We start from the raw sequence: 26,844 nt of genomic DNA on the forward strand, positions 1-26,844 counted from the left end.
TCAAAAGGGTGAAAATAGCATTTCCAGTTTTTAAAAATGCCCTTTGGCGTAGTTTGCTCTGTGGACACCGGCTTTGCTGAGAATGGCAGGCCACTCACAAGCCTGAGCGCACACGCATGCACGCGCTCACACGGCTGCCGGGCGGCAGCAGTGCTCACACACTCAGGGTGCGGTGACTCGCCTCTTTGGTTTGACTTGATTCGTGTAACTTCCTGAAGATGGAGAAAGCCAATGCCAGGATGAAGCAGCTTAAACGGCAGCTGGAGGAAGCGGAAGAAGAAGCTACACGTGCCAATGCATCTCGGCGTAAACTCCAGCGGGAACTGGATGATGCCACTGAGGCCAACGAGGGTCTGAGCCGCGAGGTCAGCACCCTGAAGAACCGGCTGAGGTGAGCGGCCGACCACTGGCTCAGGGGTGGTCTTTTCTGAAGCGCTTTACTTAGATTCTGTAGAGTCACTGGTTCTTGCTCTTAAATCACTCCCCCTCCCTTTCCATTCAGGATCTCTGACCTTTAGTTGTCCTCAAGGAGAAAAGAAGAGAAACAGCTCCCCTGCCCCGCTCCGCGCCTCCCGCCCCCCAATAGTGGGCCCCACGTCCCCCACACAGAGCCTGAGAGCCAGCTCCAGTGTCCATCCATGTTCAACATCCATAGTGAGGAAAGGCTCCAGCGTCCAATAAAAGCAGCGTAGGATGCTTCTCGCAGGACCTGGCGCCATCTGCCCACCCCCCTGTCCTCGCCCCCACACTGGACTTGATGTGTATTGGGGGGAGGGCTGAGCACGGGAGAGGCGAGCTTCTCACTCCCCGGCGAGGCGGGGTAGCGCAGGTGCTGACACGCCCAGCCTCTGTACAGCCTGTGAGCTAAGGATGGTCTTTACATTTATAAAGGGTTAGGCGGGGGGAGAACATGCAACAGAGACCTTATTTGGCCCACAAAGCCTAAATAAAATATTTACTATCTGCCCTTTGTAGAAATAGGACCACCGGTTAGCAGGTGGAGCGTTGGCTTAAGCCGCCTGCTTCCTTACTCTCTCTGTCACAGACGGCCGTGGGGTGGACCGCGCCGTCCCCCGTGCTGAGGGCTCCTGCTCAGCGCACACCTGTGCTGGCCAGGGCACAGCTCCAGGGCGTGGTTGCGGGAGAGGCGGGAAAGCCCAGGCCTGTCCTGACCATGCCACCCACCCCAGGTCACGTGTCCTGAAGGAGGGGTGGAAGTCTGCGGTCACTAGGTGATTGAACAACTTGACAGCCACCTGTTCTTGTGCATTGACCCACACGGGTGTCCTTTCTCTTCTCTCCAGGCGAGGCGGCCCAATCAGCTTCTCTTCGAGCCGATCTGGCCGGCGCCAGCTGCACATCGAAGGGGCTTCCCTGGAGCTGTCAGATGACGACACCGAAAGTAAGACCAGTGATGTCAATGAGACCCAGCCGCCCCAGTCCGAGTAGGCCGTGGGAGCCAGCGCAGGCGGCACAGCGGGGTGGGGTGCCCGCTCCAGCCTGCCTTGGGCCGCCTGCAGACTTGGGGAGCTGGCAAGTGCGGGACTCCTTCCTGAAAGGTCCACTGTGTCTTAAGGCTCTCCAGCCTGCACATACTGTACCCTGCTTCAGACTTAGGTACAATTGCTCCCCTTTTTATATATATACATACACAAAACATGCACATTTTAAACAGATTGTCTCATCATTGCATCTATTTTCCATGTATTCATCAAGAGACCATTTTATAACACATGTTAAGAAGAGAACCCTTTTTCAAACCGACTCCAGACCCGCGGTGTCCGTCGCCGGTCTCCGGGGCAGCCCCGTGGTGGTTGCTCAGTCGCTCTGCATGCGCTCTGTCCTCCGGACGGTAACTTAGCTCTGTGTTCATGAGGCCCCGACTCCTCAGCCACATCGAGTCTCTTAGAACATTGTGAAACCTACACTGCACTTGTCTCTCATTTCCTTCCAATAACGACCAACACTATTTCAGTGAGCAAACTGTGAAAGGGGCTTTGGAAAGGTTAGGCGGGGTGGGTTGGATTGCGGGGAGCAGCGTTCATTTGGGGTTGCCATGCCCATCTCCCTTGAGTTGGTGGCACCCCCGCATCTTTTCGTGTGAACTGTCCTTGGCCAGGGCGGGTCTGTGCGTAGAAAGGATAGTTGCCACGATGCAGCCGAAGCCCCCCGTGGCAGCAACCACGTTGACTTTGGGACCGTCTCCTGCGCCCTCTGGCTTTGCCAGCAGCCTCTCCTCACTTCAGGAACAAGCAGCTGCAGGCTCCTCCTGAGCGGGAGTTGGCGGAAGGCCCCCCCTTGCCAGCCAGACTTTCGTGCTGACCTTGCAAATTCAGCCACTGCTTTGAGCCCAAAATGGAAATATTGGTTTTGTGTCCGAGACTTGTTCCAAGTTTGTTGACGAGGTTCACAGACCTCAAGAACAGATGCCATCTGCCTGAATGTTGACATGCCAGTGGATGTGAATCCTTTTTCATTTTTCCTTTTTCCCTCCCCTTTGGACAGTGTTACAGTGAACATTTAGCAATTTTGGTTGATAGTTAAGCAAACTGACATTACAGAAAGTGCCTTAGACACTACAGTACTAAGACAATGTTAAATATATTATTTGCCTCTGTAACAATTTAATGTATTAAGTTTTGACTGTGCTTCATATCATGTACCTCTCTAGTCAAAGTGGTATTATAAACATTCGGTGACAATGAATCAGTGTTAAATATAAATCCCTGATCCTCTGCAACGTGCTTGAAAACACAAACCTTTTGGGTTAAAAGCTTTAACATCTGTTCGGAAGAATTTATCATGTGGGTTTGGAATCTTTGATTTTACCCCTTTATGAATTGTACTGGCTGTTGACCACCAGACACCTGACTGCAAATATCTTTTCTTGTATTCCCATATTTCTAGACAATGATTTTTGTAAGACAATAAATTTATTCATTATAGATACTTACGCCTGCTCTATTTACTTGGAGGAAAAAGCACCCGTTAAGAATAAACAGACCTCAATAAACAAGAATAATCATGTGAACGTGGAATCTGTTTTCTCACCTTCTGTTCTTGATTCCCCACCGGTGATCTGATTGGAGGCTGGGGATCACATGGGCTTACAATGCTGATTGCCAGGCCTGCTCTTCCAGGGGCGCTGCACTCCCCAGAAGGTGTCAGGCGACAGGCCTTAGTCTCACCAACGGCCTCTCTGTGGAGCTGTGCTGGGAAGGGAAGGGCCACGGGGACTGGGGACCAGCTGGTGGTGGCAAAGGGAGCCCCTGAGGGCTGCAGGGGGAAGCCTTGCGGAGGGTCTCGGCCGCTATTTCCTGGACTGGAGTCTTTTAAGAGCTCCAAGAGGTTTCAGACTGCATTTCCACGCACTACACACACCGAAAATGATTTGGGGGGGGTCCAGTGATAAAACCCGAGGGCCGCCTCCTTAGTGTGGGCCCATCAGGGTGGACCGGAGAAGTAACTAAGCGAGCACAAAACCACATAGAAAATGCTGGATTTTCTAATCACCCCATAATATTCTTAGGTTAGGCTGCTTCTGGTGGTATAAGGTACATATCCAGGCTTCTTGGCAGTGGTGGGAATGTAAAAAATGGGCAAAAGTACCCCTTTTCTCCTATGTCTCTTCCATGGGAGGGAAAAAAGGTGAGTTGCAGTTACCGTGTTTCACGTGTTCTCACCGTTACCTTCAGGGTCTTAGTCCAGCTGTTTGTGGAACTCAGGCTGGTATTTCTCAAAAAGAAAGACTGCTTACCAGCTGGCTGGTGTAACGTGTTAAAGGCACTGTTTCCCCACTACTCGGCCAATCGGGAGAAGCACGTCATCTGCGAGGGCTGATTTCAGTTCCTAATTCCAGAGATGCGGACTAGGAGGGAGCTCTTTACCCAACCACCATTTCGTAGTCAAAAGAAAGGTGGTTCATAAAGCCTTCGCTGGGCGTCGGGAGCACAAGGAAGACGGTGTGAAGGGACTGAGCTCTGGGTCCGACTCCAGCCGGCAGCTCCCACCCAGCAGGAGGGGCTCCGCGTGCGCAGGACTGCAGGCCGGACTGGGGCCTTAACCTGCTGCTGCGGCGGCAGTTTGGATGCACTGAGACGGCCGGGCAGGCGGGGGCTGTGACAGGGAGCCGCTGCCCTGTCCGCCCATTCCTCGTCACAGGTGCTTCCTTTTTACTGCGTACTCTCCTGGGAGCTGTTTTAAATTGCCTAGGTAGGGATGACACAGCTAGGGTCCCGGGCCTCACTGGCCTGAGGGTACACTTCTGACATCAGGAAGGCTCTAGAACCCTGTCACGCCCTTTCTGCCACCGAGTTCCCCATCGCTGGAAACCTCAGCTAAGATGAAGTGCAGGCCAGAAGAGCAAATTGTAAATTGTCCTCGCTGCCCCACCCCCCAGCCCCATGGCCCTGGGTATGACTGACCCATGGCCCCTGACACCAGTGTTGCCAGGACAAGATTGGGGAGGGGAAGGGAAGAGCTCCAAGTTGTCAAGGAACTACCACTGCCTGTCCCATCCTGACCACCGCCCCCACCAAAAAAATATCCAGCCAGCACAGGCCATGGCTGGAATCTTTAGAAAGTGCAGAGGATGGCCCCTCCCCAAGCTCCAGGCAAGCCTGTGACGCCTGTGCCTGAGACCCAAGGTGAGTCCCCATACACAGACGGCTCCTAGTCCCTCTGGGAAGTCACCGCCCCACCCATTTCTGAGCGGTCGCTAGAATGCTATTTCCTGTACCCGCTGTCAGACCAGACAGGGCGCTGCGCTTCCTTGTGCAGCCTCCTGTCACGTGGGAATCTAGCAAATCAAGTGGAGCTCTCATAAGATGCTCAGAAATCTCATACAAAACTATCAATAAGGGTATATTGGCATGACATCAGTTTCCAAAGACAATGTTAACTGTAATTATAATACGTGTACAATATACAAAAATTGTGACCACGTCCCTCAGCCCCTTTGGCTTCCTCCCCTTTGAATGAACAACTATTCAATTCCGGGCCTGACAAGCATCCAAGAGCAGCGCTGCCTCCCTCCTTCCAAGCGCCGGACTGCACAGCTCCTAAGGCACCCACGTCCTCACACCATGCGTCTCACAGCAGCTGCCAGTAGGTGGCAGCTGGGATGCGGTTGCCATGGTAAGGTCAACAGAGCCCGCATCGTATCTTACAGAGATACGCAGTTCTCTGTCAGCAGCTTAGAAGAAAATTCTGGAGCCGTCAACAGAATATGCTTTTCAGAAATGCCGCGTCACCAGCGGTCGCCATGCCCAGAGGACAGCGCTGCTTGGGAAGCCACGGACAAGGACAACTCTGGGGCGAAATGTGGTTCACAATGTCAGAGTCGCAACGTCAAGGTTTAGGAATGTCTCACATTTTCCTTTTTGTACATGAATTACGGGCAATATGATGAAAATCTGTCTAAAGTCTAAAAGAGCTCTTTGAAGAAATATAAAAAGTCGAAATAAGCACTAATTGGCACATTTTTCTTAACGGTTCACAAAATGAAGGTGTCTCTCCTAATCGCTGAGGGGTGGGTGAGAGTCTGAAATACAGCGCCCTCCTCCCTAGGCTGCCGTGGGGGCGGAGCCTGGGGCGGCCTGATTTCTAAAATTCACTCCGCTGGCCACTCAGCAGTCAGGGAGCCTCTGCTTAGAGCTGCTCACTCAGTCTCAGAATTTCTCAACACAGGTCTTCAGGCCAATTTAAGTAATGAAAGAAAATCAGTCTTAATTTTTTTAAAAAATGAATTTGGGCAACTTTATTAAAAAAATTAGAACTCTAAAGAAGTTAACTATTTGCATCTTTTTAATTTCACTTTTGATTTCTTTTATAAAGCTGTAATTCTCATGCCCCGCTTGGTTTGTGTTCTTTTCCCACTGGTCATCTCCTCTCCAGAGTCCCAGCAGGACAGCGCCTCGGGGTCCTGCGCAGGTGCTCGCGTCGCCCCGGCCAGTCCCCACCGTCAGATGCGCCCGCGGCCACTACCGAGGTGACTGCATTTGTTCTTACTACCCTGGGACATTATCCCCACAGTGGAGAGACAATAGGTTTTATAGCTTATGTCCGATTGAGTCAAGATTTAGAATAACTTAGTGACACCAACAATGTAAAGATGTACCTATTCCCCTACATTCTAAGTGACAATGGGATTTGCTGGGATTTTTTCCTAGTTTAAACAATCACATTTTTAAACAACAAAAAAAAAAACAGCACTTCTCGGTGCTATCACCCACCGACGGGGGGGGCAACAGGGCCCTGAGCCGACCCGGGCACCGCTCTGCCCGCGCCAGAAAACCGACCACCCAGGCCTCCACCAGCAAACCGCGGTCCAGGAAGGACCTCCGTATTTTAATGGGGCAGCAAACCTGATACCTGGTTACAAACACCCCAAAATAAACAAGTTAAATTTCCGTCCAGTGTGCACCACATTTCCCCTGGTGAAGGCCCCAGAGCCGAGCAGACATTATCTAACTCCTGTGCAGGCGGACGGACCGCGTGACTCCAAATCATAACCCACGGGGCACAGGCCCACTTGGTGCCCCCAAAACCAGCCCTGGAAGCTTTGTTCTGTTTCCACATTTGCCTCTTCACCTGTGCTATCTTATAAAGTAAGTCTGTTAAATTAACATTTACTCGAGATTATTGTTTTTCCTTAACACTTATTAAAAGCACTACTGTGTTCCCACAGACGCTGTTTTTAGGACTCATAGGAAGTTTCCAGGTAAGATGCTTTAAGTCATAGAAAGATGATTTACAAAGATGCCTCCTCCCCTGCTCCCATTTTTAGGAATGAAGCAAGTAACATCTAAATTTTAAAGGCCCAGCTAATGTTCTCAATTTGTTTTGACCCTTGGGGCAGATGTAGAGAGGAAAACAATCCTTAAACACTGGAATGAGGAAAACGCTTATCTTAGCATCTTCTAGGCAAACAGAGAAAACAGGTGGCTGCTCGGACCCATCCCCCTTTCTGGGTTTATTCCCACCAGAAGCCAGCCGGCTGTCTCAGCCGAGCCAGGCACCGCAGGCCAGGCTGTAACAAGATGCCCTCGGAAGCTGTGACTCCACCCGCGACCCACCCCTTCCCCAGAGGTACCAGCTTCCACCTTGGCTCTGCACTGCTAATGGTGCTTCTGGGACAGCCTCCGAGCAGCACAGCCAACACCTGACAGGCACAGGGCTGGAAGAAGAGCGGTGGGCGAACCGTACCCCGCCTGTTGCTCACACTGTGCCCGCCCACAGCTCATTTCCTAGAGTTCAAGGTCAGCTGACCTCCTGAGGCACATGACAGAGGCAAGGCCAGCAAGGCTGCAAGTTTGGAAAGCTGAACACAGCGGAGAAAGACACTGTGCTCACCTCCAACCCTGGCCTTTCTATGAACTAGCCGTGTGAGTTCAGGCCAGTCCCTTAAACTCGGGGCCCACCTTCCCTTCTGTCAGCTCATCCTACTCTCGGGTCACCTATGCCTAATTCTCACGTGCCCCACTTGTGACTCAACATCCCAACTCTGCTTCTGGACCTGAACTGGGCTGGCTGGGTCTAGTTTCTGCCACTCTGGGCTGAAGTTTCAGCAAGAGCCAGGCAGACCTGGGTGCCGTGCAACCCCAGAGGAGCGCGGCCCGGAGGCAGGAGGCTGGTCGGCAGTCTTCAGCTAGACGGGAAATCAGTATGTAATTGCTTTCATATCAGGTAGCAAAATGCTCTGTCTGAGCAAGGACAAAGAAGCATCTTGAACCAAATAATCCAAATAGCTGAAAATGGGGCCAGAGGAGTCAACCAGCTTCCTCATGAGGTCATACACCAAGGGCAGCTGTAGCTGTAAGAGAACACAAAGGTGCGGGGGAGGGGGTCTCCTCCTGAAGGAACTAGAAACAAGCCTAGCAGCACCCTGCCCCTTCGTGGGCCTGGCCCGGGCCCTCCTGGGCCTAAAGCTGTGATGTCCGGGGAACAACACGTGGGCCTCCCCTGCCGCCACCTGACTGAACAACAATGAACAGAACCATCTGGACGAGACGATCCCCGGGGTGTTCAGCTGGAAAGGAACTGAGAAACGACTGGGGAGCCAGGGACAAGGGTTCAGGGCTCCAGAAGTCGCCTTTGCTTTACCCACAGCAGCTCTGCTTGTCGTGCGTTAGAGCTGGGGCTCCCGCACAAACGGGTCTGCTAGACGTCCGTCAAAGCCTCTGACCTAGTCCAGTCCCCCCGGTAGCGGGGAGGACGCTGGGAGGTGCTGCCCGTCAGGAGGAGGCTTGCAGCTTTCAGCTGCTCGGCCAGCACAGCCGCCGGCCGCACGCGGCACACGGCCCGCTGCAGGCGGCTGCAGGCGGCTCCCGGTGAGGCAGCGAAAAGAGAACCTTCCTGCCCACATATGGACAGAAGAATTTTTTTTTAATGTATCCTACAGTTTCTTATTCACTTAGGAATTGGGTTCACTTACTTTTCATTTACTTACAGTTTTAAAACTACACAGTATACCGTTATGTTCCTTGTTATCAGCAATGCTCAGGATCTGATGCCTTCGTAGACTCCGTTTAACATTTCTCAAGTCCAGTCACCTACGCCTTGCTGCCAAACATCTGGCACCTCCTCTCACGTGCCAACAGCAGCCTGAGAGATGAGGAGAGCATCTCTAACCCAAGTGACCTCCAACCCCAGAACACCAGCACGTGTCATGAAGGGCAGCACAGCTGAGGGACCCGCTGCAAGATCCATCGTGGTTACCCTGTGACCTAGCAAACTGCCTCCCTCAAAGTCCCGGTCCTTCCTCCCAGGTTTGCATGAGGGCTCTGGGCCACTCGCAGGCTGCTCCTGGAAGTCGCAGCGAAGAGGAGAAACCAGCACCAAGAATCCGCTCAGCGGGTCAGGCATCTCCCGAGGCTGCCTGAACTGCCGTCACCCCATCCCACCGCCGCGGCCCACCCACGTGTCCCACGTCAGAGCAGCAGCGGCATCTGAATCTGCCTTTGTAACTCCAGTTCTCTCGCAGGACGGCAGGAACTCAATAAAGCAACCTTGATACTTTTTTTTGTGAAATTTATTTTTTCCACATTAAAAGATTTTTTTTGAGGGGAAGTATTTTCTTTTCTTTTTTTTTTTAACCACATGATGATCCTATACAGCTGCCCAGAGTAGGACACCATCGTAAGTTATTAACATGCCGTATGAGTTCTGAATAAATAAAAGCTACAAAGCCCAAGTTATATACAAATATCTTAGGCAATAATGTTTACAAACCTATGTACAATAAAACAAATGTAAACAGTCGATGCAGCATGAGAGTAATCAAAAGATGCACAGGGACAACCACTTACGGTCAGTCTGCCCCCCGGGAGCTGGCACCAGCCAGCGCCTGGAACCGGGCCGCTCAATCCTTCCTGACATGACTGGAGAGGCCCTCAGAGGACAAAACAAAAAAGCTGTGAAGCCATCATTTAACTGAAGGACCGGGAGGCTGGCAAGGAGGCCACCAGCACCTCCGCCCCCGTCTGAGGCACACGGAGGAGGAGGAGAGCGGCAGAGCCCAGCCCTGTTTGTGCCCAGGCCCCAGAGGCTCCTGCTCTGGGCGGGCAGGTCTACGGGGTGATAACTGCTAAAGTAAAATCAGAAGGCGCAGCAAATGTTCCCTATTCCAGTGACCTTCCTGACCCTTTGCCAGCAACAGGCCCAAACTGTGTGGGGTGGAGCTGGGGACACATGATCATGAGCACTAAAGATGCTTGGGTGGGAGCTCAGGAGGGCACACGGTGACCTGATTTGGGAGAGAACTTCTAGAAGATTTGCAATGTCCTAAATACAACTAAATCCTATCAGTACTGCAGGGTGGAGGCTATGAGGCAGGTGTGATGGACGGGTACTTCTGTATCCAGAGACCAAGTAATACACGTATGTATCACTCTGTGACCCACAAAAGTGCAATCATGTGAAACCAACGGCACTACGGCGAGAAGAGAAAATAGCCAGTATTGATATCGCGCAGCGTCCTGGGGCTGGGCAGGGCCCGGCAGCCGCCACTGCATGCGGCCCGCCCCCTGCCGGCCCGGGGAGGCAGGCAGAGGGGCGCGGGCTGGGCCCAGGCACCGAAGGGCGAGGCGTGGGTGTCCTGGGTTGACGGAGGAGGGCGGGGGCCGCCTGGAGGCCGGGCACTCACACGCTGAGAGGCAGCATGCCCGGTGCCGATGAGGGGCGCGAGGAGCCCAGACCAGGAGGAGGAGGAGCTGGGTCAAAGCCGTTTACTGCCCTGCGGGGGTGACCGGAGCAGAGAAGGGGAGGGAAGGGGGAAGAGAGAGAGAGAGACTGTCATTTAAAAATCACTCGATACACAGCAAGAAATTCATTTGCTCTCTAAAACTACTCCTCTTCCCCGCCCGCAGTAGAATCCTGACGGCCCGAGGGGAGAGCTGCCTCGGCAGCCTCAGCTGGCCAGACACTTGAGGGTTCAGTGGCCCCAGGGCGAAGGGACTGCGGGCTCCATTCTCGGCACCGACCACTGCAGCCGGTGCCACTGCAGCCGCTGCCCTGATTTCTTCCCACGGGACAGGTCTCAGTGTCTGCCAATAGGGAACTAGCTAAATAAATAATGCTACAACTGATTGATGAAACAGCATACAACCATTAAAAACACATTCCACAGAGTTCTTCAATAGCATGGAAAATATTCAGAATGTAATTAATGACAGACAGAGAAAGCCTACCAAACTGTATGTGTTCAATGATGTGAAGAAAAAAAATGCGAGTAGCATATAGTCCAGATTCTAGACCCTTATACAGTTAGGTGTTACTATCTATGTAGCTACATCTGGAATCTGTGGGGATCCTCACACATACATACATACATACGCACACACATATATATGTACATAAAATCATATATATTATAGAAGGAAAATTTAACAATAGTTACTTTTCCTCCCTTTGAGTTGTGGGTAAATTTTGCTTACTACTTTATACTTTTATTGTTTTCCAAATCACCTACAATATACATGAATATCTTAATGAAGGGAGGGAAAGTAACTCTTCTAAGCTGTTGAGCAAGCAAAGCCAGGGGAGTAGGCTTCTCTGCTGATGCCTGGCACCCAGCCCCAGGAGGACCCAGCGCCCGAGCCCCGCCCCGCCCCTGGCAGCGGCCGCGGGAAGCAGTGAGGGGGCGAGAGCGAGGCCGGGGCCCTCCCTCAGGAAGCCACGCGGGCCTATTCGTGCTGGCAAACTTCCTAGGAAATCCTGTCCCACCAGCCACTCGGGAGACGCAGCCAACCGCAAAGGCCACGTGCACCACACTGGCTCCCCACTGTCCCCCAATCCACTCATTAGGGGTCTAGCGCGCTGAATATAAGCTCATGGGGAGAGTTTCTCTTACCAAAAATGCACACATATTCCCCACGAAGATAACTGTTCTGTGCACTGAGAGGTGAGTGTAATCTCACAGACAGGCATGCTACGAGTTTGACAAACCAACCTCAACAACTCCAAAGAAATAGAGTTAATGCCTGAAGACACTAACCTCAGGGGGTGGACTTCGAGTATGAAACCGAGCCGCCCTCACACACAGGCCAAGAGCAACCGGAGGGACTCTGACATGTCATTTCTCCCTGCCACACGTTTTCCTACCTCAGTGACACGCAGCCAGGATTTCCCCTTTTCCGTATGGGGTTACGGAGGTCAGACATCTGAGCCTCATCGCATTTGAAAACTTTAAATCATCACCCTCTACGCTCCCAAGGCTTATGTCTCTGCCTCCTCTGGCTCCTCATGCAGGTTTAGGACAGAGACTCAGCATTTCCAAGTTACACGGACAACTAAAAGTTCTAGAAGTTTAGAGAACAAAAAGTTCATCCCCATTGTTGTACTGCTAAGAAAACCAAAGCAGAGACGGTCCAGCCATTCACCTGAGTTCACCTGCGAGCCATCAGCAGGGAGGCGGGGCTCAGGACCTGCCTCCAGGTGTCCAGGCCATTAACCTTTCCCAGCATCCTCCTGGCCAGAGGACACCCGACAGCCCACAGGGAGCGACCACCGGGTGCCCCCAACGCAGGTCGGCTCCAACGGGGAAATAAACAGTGCAATCCAGAAGGTAAAGGGGAGACAAGAAACCAGGAAGGTCATTTCTCTGTACAAATGGAAATGGAAATTCTGATTTGCAGGTTGGGTAGAAGAGGGAGAATAACAATCTGCTCGGTCTCACCTAACACTTCTTTTCTGAGTCAAAAAGTTGGAAGTAAAAGACCCAAGGGAGGAGAAAGCTGACCCTAGACGTAGGCTTATCAGCCTGGCGAGGCCCCTTCAGGGAGCGGCGAAGTTGTGAAATGGGGAAAGGTCTGGGAGAGAGGAAACACCGCCCCGCTCCCCCCACAGCAAAAGAGCTGAAGGGACAGGTCCCCACGGGCAACGCGGGAAGGAAGGGAAAGAACAGGCAGGGACGGAGATGGAGATCTGGGAATCGTCTATGTAAAAAAGGTTACAGAAGCTGCAAAATTTCATGGTCTTACCACGAAACCTAGTTAAAGAGTCTGAAAAATAGAGAATCCAGCTGAGAAAAGAAACTAAGGTCAGCTGTAAAATGACAACAGAAGAAGTACAAAGGGGGAAAGAACCAAGGCACATTTAGAAGCCAGTAAGGACAATTAACAGAGGACACAGCAGAGATAAAGCATGGACACGAAGTCCATCAGAGCAGCCAGGCCACGCACCCGAGAAGGCAGCAGAGAAAGCGTGAGCGGGCAAGAGCTAACTCAGGAGAGCAGGCGGACCGCCCCACGCCCTCGCCTCCCTGGTCAGATGGGGGAATGGAGGACGGCACAGCGCCAGGCTCCACAAACTGAACTGTGCTTTTCTGAGAACGGAAAAGCACGGCGACTACCATTCCAGGGAACTTTGGGAAACAAGAGTGACTGCAGAGGGGAGGGGCCCACACAGCAAGGCTCCATAATCATCAGTTCCTGCTCTGAAAACACAAGACACTGAGTAACAGGAAGGACCCCGGCCCCGTGAAGACAGTCGAATGAGGTCCCAGGCCCTCCAGGGAGCCTCGACCCTGGCCCCAGGCTCCTGGCGCCGTCACAGCAGCGCGGGCCGCACACCAAGGGTGCCCCAGAGCCGCTCCCACGACCTGGCTTGTGGTTGCGTGGCTGAACCAATAAAGATCGTGTGTAGTCAAGTCAACAGGAACTTGAAAGCTCACTATGGGCTGTAAGTTGGTTAAAGCAAAGTCAGCCCCATGCAGTTAGTAAAACCAGCTGGTTAATGAGTCTTCCACCACACACCACGATTGAAAAAGAATGAAAAAGAGCACAGCAAACAAATACAGTTACCCATGAACAATGTGGGAAATATGACTTTTTCTTGCCTAATAAAAAAAAAGGAAAAAATATTAAACAGCAATACAAATACTATTTTCACACTATGCCCTAAAATTAGTGTATGCCCACCTACCCACACAAACCTCCCCCCCGCCGGAAGTCTGACTGGCTTACAAAATTAGGGTAAGTGATACATAAGGAACTAAATAAAAGCTATGGAGAAAATAAGAATGCTTCAGAGAGAACTCAAGTGCCTACATCACACACAAATTGTATTCTTTCAGATGACTGCTATTAACGGCTATTAGTGGTTGGAAGAAACAGAGCGACCCCCGGGAGGCAGACCCAGCAAGCGGATGTGAGGACTCACAAAGGTGATCACGGACTAGATAAAATCCTGGTTCCAAGAAGCCCTCACATAACCAGAACTTACAGATACTTTCAAACCCCATAAAGTTAATATATAATAATAAGGCTTTTTATGCAGTAAGGCCTCACTGCACCTGCAGATTCTGAGGGAGTGGGAGGGCGGGCTGTGTACGTCCTCGCCCGCGCACGCGCACAAACCGACTCCCAGTCTCCAGGGGTGACAGCGCCACGGACGCACTCCTTCGGCGCGAGAGGGAGGCAGGCGCATCGAGAGCCACAGACTTTGAGATGAAGAGTTTTTCTCATATTGAAACCAGAGGCTGCACATAGTCTAAGAACTAGCATTTCTTCTTTTAACCTGGCAGATTTAATAATGGAGCTGGGAGTTAGACCATAACTCCCTCCCTTTACAGCTGGTTGTTAAACCATCGTGGTTTTTATCTAGTCAGTAGGTCTGCAGGAAGAAGGGCCAGAGGTAAAAGGCGAGGTAAGCCAGAAGGAAGGCAGAATCGAAGTAAAGCAGCGAGGAAGCAAGAACACAGCAACACCTACAGGAAAGAGTTACCCTCAGGAATATGGCAATTAGACAGATGCAGCTAAAGCAACAGGTTAATAATTGAGTGTGCATATTTATCATATACACGAAACACCTGAGCAAAGACCAACCCACAAAAGCATATTTAATTCTTAACAGGAACAATTTAAAAATTTGTACTATTTAAACCAAAACTAAAAGCCATCTGTAACTTTCTATCGGGAAGTACCTTTCCATGGGCAGCCCGGGAGATGACGCCTACCCCCGCCTCTGAGAGCTGGCAGGGCACACGGGCACTGCCCGCCGGCGCCCGAGGCCCGCTCCCGGTCCCAGGCTGCTCGGAACCCGCGCCCACCGAGGGCCGGGCTCGCCTCCGGGCAGCCACCGCCCCGGGGCTCTGCGTCAGGGCTCAGGCAGAAGCCAGTCTCTAATGAAGACGGGGCCGTGAGCCCGGCTGCCAGTGCCATCCCTCCACTGGGACCCTCCTAAGGGCCATCTGTCCAGCGCGTCTGTTTCTGGTGCTCACCTGTTCTCCCATCGTAAGGTGCCCAAGGCAAGAAATTTGATTCTGGATAGAAACTAATAACTACTCTATTGGAGGTGATTACAGGTTGCAGGAGAAAATAATTAGGCACTATTTCCAACACTCAGGAAGACTACCCTTAAACTTTCCCTATATTGCTTGAGGTAAATGGCAATTTTAGTGACAAATACCTATTTATTCCATTTACTACTACAGTATAAAAATGAGCATCCCTCAAGGTTGCCTAAAACTCCTAAACCTTTGGAAAATTAATTTTATATTTATTCCCCTTGAGGAACCCCAATGGTTAGAATAAAGTTCTGAATTATATATTGATGTTTTAAAATGTGCTCCTTAATGAAATATGTATACTTCAAGGTCAAATTATCTAAAGGAGAGGAACTCCACTCCACAAGGGCAGACAATAGGAAGCTTTTTAGAGCGGACTGCGTACCAAAGCAGGTCCTCTATAAATATGCCACAGTTTCTGAGAAAAGCAGAACATACAAGTTCCTTTGAGAAATTGTGAAAATTTCTGGAGTTGTATCTGTGCTGCTTTCACAGAAGAACAACGAGCAGCTTCTCTGACTCTAAACAGGGACGGGGCAGCGGCCCCGGACCACCAGTCTTAGCTAGTTACCTCAATTCAGGCACACCCACGAAGGAGTATAACCAAGCGATGTTTCATTTTTTTTAATTGAGGTAGGACGATATGTTCTGACATAAAAAGATACTGGCAATATAAATCATAGTAGGTATGTTACAGAACAATATTTGAAGTGTAATCCCATAAATTTTTAAAAGCACACAGAAGATACATAAAACATGATTTTACATGCCTAGAAATAACTGTAAGGATGCAAAAAAAAGTGTGAAAACAAAAAACACTTTTTATTTCATATACTCCTGTACCAACTGAAATTTGTTTGTATTAAGAATGTATCACTGCTTCACTCTTAAGACAATTTTTTTTAAATTCTCAATTCCTCAAAAAACCATCTTCACATCATACAAAAGTCATATCTCCTGAACTATATTTGATCCAGGGGGTTTATATTTTTCCAAAATCTTCAGACAGAAGGTTTTTTGCAGGTTTGCACATATCCATAATTACAGTGTTCTCTTTTACCCTTACCACAGAGTGAGGCAAAAGTAGGTTTACAGTTGTGAATATGTGAAGCAGAGTTTATTCTAGAATCATTTATTATTGTATTATTTTCCATACAAACAACGATAAACCTACTTTTGCCCCACCCCGTATTTGCTAGGAAGGCCTACCAGCCTGTAAGCACCTTGGGAACAAGGACGGTGTCACCGGCCCCTGCAATCCCCAGAGCCTGGCACTGCTACCTTTCAAGAGTCTGCTTCCCAGGACAGAAGTTTCAGAGTCAGGGTTACCAGGGCAACGGACTCCATGGGGACTAGAAGACAACAGATTTCATGTCCCCTGAGATCTGAATGCTAACAGGCTTCAGGTAAATTTATCAAACTGAGTGTACCTTTTCAAAGCTTGAATAAGCTCACTTAATAAATGTGTAACTTTACCACTCAAAAAAATTATTTAAAATTTCCAAGACTTACCCTTTGTCGAAGAAAGACGTATGCCCTGATCTAGAGAACTTTGTGCCGTTGCTATTCATCACCCCACAGTTAACATTCCCTGACATATAGGATTTTCGTGATGCTTGGTCCTTTGCAAAATTCCTGCAAGCTGCTAATTTGGATTCTAAAGCCTACAAAGGGAAGAAGGAATGATTTGGTTGTCAAAACAGTATCTGCATATACAAATATGCATTTCAAACCATTTCTATTTCAAGACTCAAACCTTACTGTTTCCGTTGATAATGGTGGCTACTTAAGCCAGAATCAATCACCTTTCTAGTGGAAAAAGGAAATGTTTATGCTGACTCCCTTTCTAATGAGCACAGAATATTTTACTTACTCCTCTCAGTATTACTGAGAGGTACAAATATAATCCTCATTCACATAAGAAAAAGGTGGCGTCAGCAGGCAGAGACAGGCCCCAGGTCCCTTCTTCCCATCCACGAGGCCGTTCCGAGCTGTGGACGGTTTTGTTGGCTGGCAAGTTGGGGGAGTGGGGCAGGGCGAGCGTGTGTGTGGAAGGGGCTGTTTGGGGAGCAAACACTGTAACGAATGCCAAAACACCGCTTGAGAATTTTATAAAGCAGCCAATTCTTTCTACAGCATTTCAGGATAGTTATTTCTAATGCATCTAAATGGGAAAGAGCATTTACAACATCTCATGTGAAGTTAAGAGTTATTCTATTTCTTAGAACAGTGTACATGTCTAACTGATACCCGTTGTCTGTAATTAAATAATTCACCTGAAAAATGACACCAGACCTTTAGCACTTACCTCTAAAGTGGGTGCCCTTCTTAGCACCTGTCACCACAACACCTGGCTAGTGCCAGGCTCTGCAAACAGGTGACATGAAGAAAACAGAGCTCCATCTCTCTCCGTCACACACAGACACCACCAACTCCCCCCTCCCATAAACATTTTAACTCAAACCCCTCCCTCTGCCAAAAAAAAAGGCAAGAAACAGTCCATTTCTATTACCCATAACACTAAGGGATTAGGAATAAGATTTAAATAAGCATTATTTCAGCAACTGGTTATATGTACGTATACGCAGTAAAAATTGAGAGCCATAAATTTCCTATGTTCAAGACATTCATTCATTCATTCAAACATGTGCTGAGCATCTATTACGTAGCTGGCACATGTTGTGTCTGAGATGTCAGTGAGACATCCAAGTGCAAGCACTGGGTCTGGCACTCAAAAGGGAATAAAGTGGTTTAGAAATCAAGATTTAGAAGATAGACAAAATCATAGCTGCAAATAAGAAGATGAGGAAGTTGAAGACAGAGCTCTGAATAAAATCAACAAGGAAAGGAGCGGGCAGATTAAGATCCAACAGGGTGACAGAGGAACGGGCAGGAAGCAGGCATGACGCAGCCACGGGGCGGCTGGGGAAGCCGGCATCCCTGCCCCAACCCCAAACTTTGTGCTGAACATTTCAAATAAAATCAGGACAAAACAGCATCCATTGCATGTGACAGCACCAAGATCATCAATGAGCAATTTTAGCGGAGTGAGCAGGGACAGAGCCCAGACTAGGATGTCTGGGGACATGTGTATGCAATCAAAAATGCTAACTATAAATGGAGATGTGTTTTCAAAAAGCTTGGCTGTATAAGGAAGAAAAGACATAGGATGATAGCTAACGAGAGATGCAGGGTAAAAGGAAAGGACAGCTACGTTTACTTTTGTTTTCTAAGATTAAAAATTGTGTATACAATATGCACTATATAAATATCACACATAAATATTGACGTATATGAAGTAAAAAGCTAAAGATACGGGAGGCATGAAGATGAGAAGTTTGGAAGGAATGGGATCCAAAGCACAGACGGACAAAAGTAGCCATGGGCAGGAATATGATACTTTTACCACTGAAAGAAAAAGGAAGAATAGCTACAGAGGTAATAAATAACAGGAGAATAATGAGAAGGAAAAAGAAGAAAACAAAACTTTAAATCAGATGGTCTTGATTCCTCAGCGGAAAATGATGCAAAAGTAGGGATGAGGCTTCCAAGTAGTTCTAGTCAGTGGACAAAGCAGTGCAAAGAGGCAGGAAAGGAAATAGTCACAAAAGTATGCAGGAGCTGAAGGATAAGCAGACCAAGGTTTTGATGGCATCTAAGACAGGTTGTCAGCCTTGAATAGGTAAACCATGCAAGGACTCCAAGTTCAACTTTCATGCACCATTTCTGAATAGTTTACTTCTGATACTAAAGCAAAATACACAAAGACAAAGGAAGGTGACAACTCGGGGTCCAGGAACAGGCAGTGCCACTCCGAGAGCAAACAGTGTGAAGGGGAATCCAAAGACGGCGATGGCGCAGCAGCCCTACAAGTGCAGCTGAGTTTTCAGCAAAGAGTGTGAACAAGAAGCTGGAAGGTATGAGATATTGCAGAACTTGTATTTTCTATCCACAGAAACACTGAAACACTAGTGGGGGAAAGAAAAAGGCACACAAGCCACCTCTGCCACAGTACAAAAAACCTGTCATGATTTTGAGTAAATGATAAAGAACAAAATGCTTGGACCGTCTGCTGAACAGCACACATAAAATGACCCAGGAGGCCAGCTCCTCCCCTGCGATGATGCAGCAATGTATGCACTGGCGTACAATTACAGGTGCTACTGACTGAACTTCAGTCTTCAGAACCTACCAGTGAAGAGTTCAAGAAGGTACAGAGAGAGACATACAATAAGGAGTTGAGATATAAGCTAATAAATTCAAAAACAGATGTTTTATATTTAAAATTACAAAAAAAAAAAAAAAAAAACCCTAACAAGAACCAAAAATAAAAAATTGGACGGATGTGAGTTAAATTCCTCATCTTTTTGCTTAAAACTGGTAAGGCAAAATACAGAAAAATAAACACATCATTTCAAGTTATAGAAGTAAATACCTTAACTCTTAAAACAAATGTGATAAAGATTACTCTATGTATTATATGAGTGACTTGTGCACAGTATTCTTCACAGTAAACTTAAAATGCAGTTTAGAGTTAATCTGATGGTTAAAAATAATTCTATAAACCAGAAAAGCTAAACACAGGACCTGGATTTGGGCCTCCCATTTCTTCTTCATAGAAAGTATAATGCAACTTATTTTTTTTTAAAGTGTCTCACACACATAAAAAATGAAAGGGTGGTGGATGGTGGGAAGATTATTGAAAAAGGAGGTTAAAGTCACTGAGGGAAATAAAAAGGGGAACTGAAATAATGCTAACTTTATAGTGGCTTAAATCCGAACAGTTATTTTAGCATGATTGTTTCCAGTGACCTGGATGAAGGAAAGGAGACGTCCAATTTCTTGACTGACCCGGACTGTGGGTCTCCTCCACGGCCACGCACACCACAAGGGACAGCAACAAGGCAAGCGATCCGCAGGGCCGCAGGTGACCGGGAACAAAGTAAACGCAAGAGATGGCTCAGAAAAACAGGGCACCACTCTCCTGATAAGGTCGAAGAGTATTACACAGAGTGAAAAAATGAATGAGCAGAAGAACAAGTTTAATGTTTCAAAAGCCAAACAGTTCTGGAATACAGGTCAGAGCCACGAGGATGGCACTGAAGTTGAGGTGGCCAAGGAGCAGTCAGATGCCACAGAGAGCAAAAAGTCCCGCCGCAGGCCATGCTAAAGGCCTGCCAAGAAAAAGGTCAGGGATAACCAGCAGGATGGCAGACAGCAGCGAAGAGTAGGATTAGAGGAAGGTATAAGACCTACAGCACGAAGTATTTTAGAAAACAATGAAGGACTCATGGTCTTTTAGAAAGAGCCATGGCAGAGCATAAAGAATTCCCAGTGGGAAGCTGGGAGCGCAGCGGCCGGGCCTTCTGAGGAGACTCCGTGAGCCCGAGCCCTGGAGGAGTTTACCAGGCCCAGCCTCAGCGGGTCTCTGGATGCTTCTCAGTTTAATTACAGCCTTTACCACAGGAACATATCCTTTGTCCTTCCCTCACTTCAAATTAAGAAATAATCCAATACCTTGGCAACTGAAACACCTAGTGATAAATAACTGAATGCTTACCCCTACTTTCCGTAAGAGATCCCCCACAATGTTTAGTGCTGATATCCTAGCTGAAGGAGTTAGTGGACTGGTACCAAAACCGTTTGGTATAGCTAGAGAAAAATAAAACACAAGTGATTATTATACATGCAATTTGGAGTTCATTGTTATTACAAAGCTGTATACACTCAATGTCAACACTCTATATAGTATTCCAAACTACAGATAAAGTGGAGATACCATAAATATGTTTAACTGTTCTCCAACTGATGGATATTTAGATTATATGCAAGTTTCCATCATTATAAACAATGCTAAAAGGACATATGTCCTTAAAACATCCAGACAAGTATTTCTGAAGAAGAGATCCCTAAAAATAGAACTGCAAGGGTGGGGGCATAGGAGACGCCCACTTTCTCCGCCGTAAAGATACTGGCTGCCAGGGTGCCTTCTAAAGAGGTGGCGTCGGTATCAGCGATTCGCAGGGTGGTACGCTCAGTAATACGAGGCATCTTTTTTACTTATTTATTCATTTATTTATTTTGCCAAATTTGACAGTCATTTGTTTAAATTTTTATTTCCTTAATAATTAGTCATTTGAATCTCTTCTGGAAATCATCTGTTTAACCTTTGCACTTCTTTGTTCTGAGCTGTCTTTCATCAATTTTCAAGGGCACAATACATTACAGATATTCATGCTTTCTCTTATGTATGTTGTATTTCTCGGTGTGACATTGATCTTTAAACTTTGTGTTTTGGGGAGGAAGCCTTTGGCTCCGTCACTGCATTATTATAAAAAATGTTCCTCATATTTTCTCCTAATGGGTTCCTAAATTTTTTTTTACACTTAGTTAACTTAACTCATCAAATATTTACATATTTTTCCTCCAAATGGATAGCCAATTGTTCATATACTACTTAGTGAAAAAAGCTTATCTGAAATGGCACCAAAACCATATCCTAAGTTCCCTATATATTTCAAGTTCCATTAAATTATTAGTCTACTACACACACCAGAAAGATGCTGCTCTAGTTATTAATGTTAAAATAAATTTTGGTATGTTGAAAGGCAAAGCCTCTTATTATTATTAACCTATTTCAAACTTCTCTTGGTTATTCTTACACATTTAATCTTCCAGACTAACTTTAAAGTCAACTTGACAACCTAAAAAATCCTCTTGAGATTTTAATAAAAATTTAAATTATTGATTGATGTGGGGAGAATGGATATTGCAACAAAACTGTCTTCCCATTCAGAATCATGGTATTAAGCATGATATTTATTCATGCTCTTTTTCCATGCCCCTCAGCCAAGGTTTTCAACTGTGCACATTTCTTCAATTTATTTTTGAGATAATACAGCATAATGGTTAAGAACTCTTAAGTGAAACTGCTGAATACAAATCCATCCCCTGCCATTTAATAACTGTGTGACCTTTGAGTAAGTTACCCATCTGTAAAAGACGCTAATAATTAACTTACCTCATAAAATTGTTGTGAAGTGTAAATCAGTTAACCTACTTTTAAAATGCCTAGCATAGTCAGTACTCAATTAATGTTCGCTATTATTTTTTAAGTTTTCTAGAGCATGCTCATGGGCACGTAAAACACTTGCGCGGCTGCTGCGCTGTTCCCTGTGCTCGCCCTCTAGAACGCAACCTCACTGGAGGTGGGGGCTTTGTCCTACTCTCGGCTCTGCTCCCGGCATCTGCAATAACGTGTGGCGCATGACAGGCGCTCAACGTGATATAAACAAACTGCTGTGCTTCCCTTGGCAGGGGTTTCTGGGTCTCCAGTTTCCCTATTCTCCTCAAATTTTGTACTTCAGGTATTAAATCTGTGCCTTTATGGTAAACTGTGTTAATACAATGCAATTAAAGACAGACCATTCCATAGAGATCAGTTCGTCAACCCTGTCACTGACTCCTCTGACCTTCTGCTCTGACGTCTGCGCTGGCCTCCCCCTCACCAAACTGCAATGACCCAGCACACAGGACCTTTTAGGTTAGTAAAAGCTATGTTGTCAGTTCTAGTCCAAAAATGTGTCTATTTGGACAGACAGTACTGCCTTAGGGCTGCCCTACCTTCATCCTGGGCCAGAGTCAGCTCTATGTCCCACTGACACTCCCCACCCCAAGTTCCTACGTGGAAACTCTCTAATGAGCTATGAAAGAACAGACACCTCCCACTGGATGCTGCCTTAAGTTAAGCTCTCGACTGCTCTGATTAGTGCTCAAATAAAGAATGTTCAGAACTTACCTGAAGAATTCTAATTAGTAACATAAAAGCAAAGCTCTGTTAATTCTCAAATGTTAGTAATTGAGAGCCTCAAATACACAAACACCATTCCAAAAAATGAACAGTGAAAGCTTCTGATGACTACTATAATCTATATACTACTACCTGCTTTCTATTGACTGTCCAGCATTGTCATATACATTATCTAGTTTTTATCTCACAGCAAGGAGAAAATAGGATAATTATCTATTCAATGGCTACTGAGCACTTGAAAGGTGACTAATGCAACCAAAAACTGATTTTTAAATTTTAATTCATAGTCAATTAGTAAAAACTTCATTTGAAATAGTTGCACGTGGCTAGCGGCTACTGTAATGGCCAACACAGGTATAGAGAGCTCAGGCACTGATTGCTCGGACAGAAAACCTTACGTCACTATGAAAGGACACACCCTATATTTAAAAAAGGGGTAGGAAGATACTTCCATCTGGGGAGGAAAATTACAGAGGAGTGGGAGCAGCTGAAGTGTGGTCCTCAAGCTGCAAAAACTAAGTAAATCTGAACTGAGAGCCTCAGGATTCCATTCTAAGGGTCTATCTAGTGGCTACTAAATGGTTGTCCTGCTTATCAAGATTAAAAAGACCCGTGGCCGATGGCAAAAGGAATATTCTCTATGAACTACTCCATAGTAACATACACTGGCTGATGGCAAAAGGAATATACCTTATGAACCACTCCATAATAACTCTAAATGTCGCTTATGAAAGCGGCCGCTGCGGAGGCATGTGGTTGGAGAGCACATGTCCGTCCACCTCAGCCGGTCTTACTCGAGTCTCTCTACATCCTGTGTATAAAGGTTTCTCGTCTCCCCATGATATGTTAAGTGGCCAAAGCAAGAAATAAAACTGTATTTAAATATAATCCCAAAAAGTGTTTAACAAGGAGGTAGGCACAAACACAAATAAGCACATGCAATAGAAAAAAATCCGTATTAGGAGTAGTTAACTTTAAGCAGTAAGATTACAAATGGTTTTTATTTTCTTTTCCGTTTTTAAATTTTTCTACATGAACATACATTACTGCTATAATTAAAAAATAAACTTTTCTTTAAAACCTTCAACTTCTCAAAATCTCAACTTACTAAGCTGCTCACGTCTTCAGTGTAGCATAATTATCACTGTTTCCTATGTCTGAGTAGCCTAGGAAAAGAATTCCTTCTTCTAATCAACTGTTAAACTGAAATTAAATGTTAGCAACCCCTGCTTCATCAACACACCCTCTTAAGGTGACAATTTACCATAGGTTCAAAAAGAAAAGACATTACAAACCTTTGGGTGAAGGAAAACTGTTCTCTGTTCCTTTGCCAACAGGAGTAGCTGGTAAAGAAAGCGAGGCCTGAACAGCAGAATCCGCCTTTTCACAGTCCAGCGTCGGAGAGCTGGGGGCCGATTTTCTGGTTACCTCCTGCTGTCTTTCCCGAACAGCTAGTTCTTGTCTTAAATCTGCAAAATGTGGCAAAGGCAGTAATACTCACTGGAGGAAGCAAATACATAAAGCGAAGTCACATCTAAAATGCCATAAAGACATTCTTCTTAAATGACTATTTCTCAAGTATAAATTTTTATTTCTAGGGGAATGAACATGACAACCCTATTGTCTAAATGATCTTTTAGAATTTAAAAATCCTATAACCAAAAATGCTGTAACCTAAGAGAACAGTTATCTATGCCCATATGCAAAAGGAAATAGAGCAGAGTCTAAAACAAACATGTATGACACAAAAATGAGTATTTCTTTAACAACGACTTGCTTTTACTTTGAAATGATGTAGTTTGGGGATCAATGCAAAAAAATCAATAAAGTGCATTTTTGTAACTTTAAATGGGTTGGTACTTTTTATTAATTGTTGCCATGAAATATTTTGTTTTAGAAAAGAAGTCAGAATAGTTGCAATTTTTTCTTGCTTTCAAAGTTGAATTTTCAACCCAAAATTAATGTCTTCTTTTCTAGTTACGTAACTGACCTACAGAATACATGCTTATGATAAAAAAGAAAGAAATTAAAGTCACCCCACTTCTAGGCACATATCCAAAAGAATTCAAAACAAGATCTTCAAGAGATATTTGCACATCCATGCTCAATGCAGCATTATTCACAATAGTCAAGAGGTGGAAACAGCCCAAGTGTCCATCCACAGATAAACGGATCAAAAAATGGGGTGTGTGTATATACACAAACACATACACTAGGGAATATTATTCAGCCTTATAACAAAAGAAAATTTTGACACATGCCACAACATGGATAAACCTTTAGGATATTATGCTAAGTGAAATAAACCAGTCACAAGAAGACAACACTGTATGATTTCACTTATATAAAGTATCTAAAACACTAATAGCAACAGAAAGCAGAATTGTAGTTGTCCAGGGTTGGAAAAATGGGGAGTTGCTACTAGTTTCAATTTTGCAACACAAAAAAAGTTCTAGAAATCTGTTGCATAACAATGTAATATAGTTAACACTGCAGAACTGCACACTTAAAAATGGTTAAAATGGTAAATTTTATGTTATGTGTTTTTGATAATTGTATATAAGTAAAATACAGGTAATATTTTATACATTATATAAATTATGAGAAGTTCTTCAGATGAAGTTCTTAAAAAAAAAAAAAAAGCATGAAAAAACTATTTCTAAACATTGGGCCAAAAAGTTTCACAATAAGCAAATAACTACAAATTTAAAAAAAGAGAGAGACTACTTTCAGCTTTCAAATTGATTTTAAAATAATTTTAAAAACAATTTTTATTATTCACAATGCTAATTAACAGTGCACTCTCTATCACTGCCACGGGGAATGTAAACATACCAACCTATCTAAAAAGTACTTTAGCAGCGTCTTCTATTATCAGTTGCCACTTCTAAGAATCTATTCTAAAGAAATGATCAAAGCTATTCCTAAATATTAAGTACAAGATTCCTATTCACGGTATTACTTACAGCAAAAAATTAACCACCAATAATAAAGATCCCATAAAATATATAATAAATATTATGCAACATCTTGAAAAACTTGTTTTAAAAGATTTCTTAACAGCATGGATTATACTCACTTTATTAAGGAGTGAAAAAAGGTAAGACAGAAAATATATATGTATATCTAGTGTGGTCCCAATTATATGTATGGAAAGAAACACACCAAACTATTAGTGGGTTCTCTCAAAATAAACAGATTGGCACTGATTCTTATTTTCTTCTTTGTAATATTTTGAATGATACCATGCATTTTTAAAAAAGAGGGCGGGAAGGAGAATTTTAAAGCAAAGTATACATTCACTATATGTGTAATATGTAGACAGCAACATATGTACATATGTTGTTATGTATACAAAAAAATTATTTAGGAAGAAGCAAAAAATAGGGGGAAAACTCAAACTAAGCAAGCAGTATATGCACAGTGGTAGTGGTTAAGGCTTTGGAAAACAGACCAGGGTTTGAATCCCAACTGACAGGCTATAAGACTTTTATAAAATGCAAACTCTCTGTGCCTCAGTTTAATGACCTATACAATAGGGATGACAATTACTGCCTCCTAGAGTTGATGATGCAGGTATTAAGTAAGTTAAGAGATTAAAAGTACTGACAAAATACATAGTCTGATTGATTAGTGTCTGACAAAATACATAGATACAGAGCTTTACCAAATTGATCCTGAAGATGGCTTAGAACTCTGGCGTAGGGATAGTAAGGTTTAGTTTAGGTTACAAATTTTACCTCTTGCTTCATCCTTTAACCTCTGTACAGAGACCAACAAAGATTCCTTTTCATCAAGTTCACTTTCTAAAAATGCATTTCGTTCAATGGCCTGATTTAGCCTTTGTTCAAAGTCTTCCAGTGAAACTATTGTTGCCCTAAAAACAAAAATTAGAATCCATGAATTAAATATTGTGCAAATCGGTAACACAAAAGGAAACTGTCAGTTTATCTCATATCCTTTCCTGACCTAGAAAGGCTGACCAGTTGAAAGAGAGTATCTCACTCCTTCTAACCTCTGGTGGCATTTAGTGTCTCTGTCATTTACGGCCATTAAATGTATTCATTTCTCCCAAAGTCCTATCTAAATTCCTTAAAGTTCCTTAAAGGAAGGCCACTTACTGTACAATTTGTATCTCCCCACTGGGTTATAAACAAGAAAATTTTAATCAGGAAAATTTTTCAATAGTTTTTTAGAGTATGTAAAAGTTCATTTAAAAATTTGTTTAAAACACAAAGTGCCAGGTCCC

At 45.6% G+C, this 26,844-nt stretch overlaps 2 protein-coding genes across 6 annotated transcripts in view; one reads left to right on the plus strand and one right to left on the minus strand.

The window, feature by feature from the left end:
• The window catches only part of MYH10 (myosin heavy chain 10), a 141,450-nt gene extending 138,428 nt beyond the window's left edge, over positions 1–3,022 (plus strand). For both annotated transcript variants that reach the window (XM_054575679.1, XM_054575680.1), the window contains 2 exons: positions 219–391; positions 1,305–3,022. In XM_054575679.1, coding sequence (XP_054431654.1) covers positions 219–391; positions 1,305–1,449 — 318 coding nt within the window. In that variant the 3' untranslated portion in view covers positions 1,450–3,022. The remainder of the gene's footprint in view (positions 1–218; positions 392–1,304) is intronic.
• Positions 3,023–9,046: 6,024 nt separating this feature from the next.
• The window catches only part of NDEL1 (nudE neurodevelopment protein 1 like 1), a 34,807-nt gene continuing 17,009 nt past the window's right edge, over positions 9,047–26,844 (minus strand). For 2 of the 4 annotated variants that reach the window (XM_054575681.1, XM_054575682.1), the window contains exons 5-9: positions 26,336–26,472; positions 23,891–24,064; positions 20,346–20,437; positions 16,298–16,449; positions 13,216–13,336 (exon numbers count right to left, since the gene is read on the minus strand). In XM_054575681.1, coding sequence (XP_054431656.1) covers positions 13,231–13,336; positions 16,298–16,449; positions 20,346–20,437; positions 23,891–24,064; positions 26,336–26,472 — 661 coding nt within the window. In that variant the 3' untranslated portion in view covers positions 13,216–13,230. Of the gene's footprint in view, positions 10,235–13,215; positions 13,337–16,297; positions 16,450–20,345; positions 20,438–23,890; positions 24,065–26,335; positions 26,473–26,844 lie in introns of those variants that run through there. The other 2 variants (XM_054575684.1, XM_054575683.1) reach the window with 2 other exon arrangements.

This window comes from Pteronotus mesoamericanus, unplaced genomic scaffold (genome assembly GCF_021234165.1).
Source record: "Pteronotus mesoamericanus isolate MK-2021 breed Mesoamerican mustached bat unplaced genomic scaffold, CSHL_Meso_final contig_317, whole genome shotgun sequence".
Taxonomy (NCBI): Eukaryota; Metazoa; Chordata; class Mammalia; order Chiroptera; family Mormoopidae; genus Pteronotus; species Pteronotus mesoamericanus.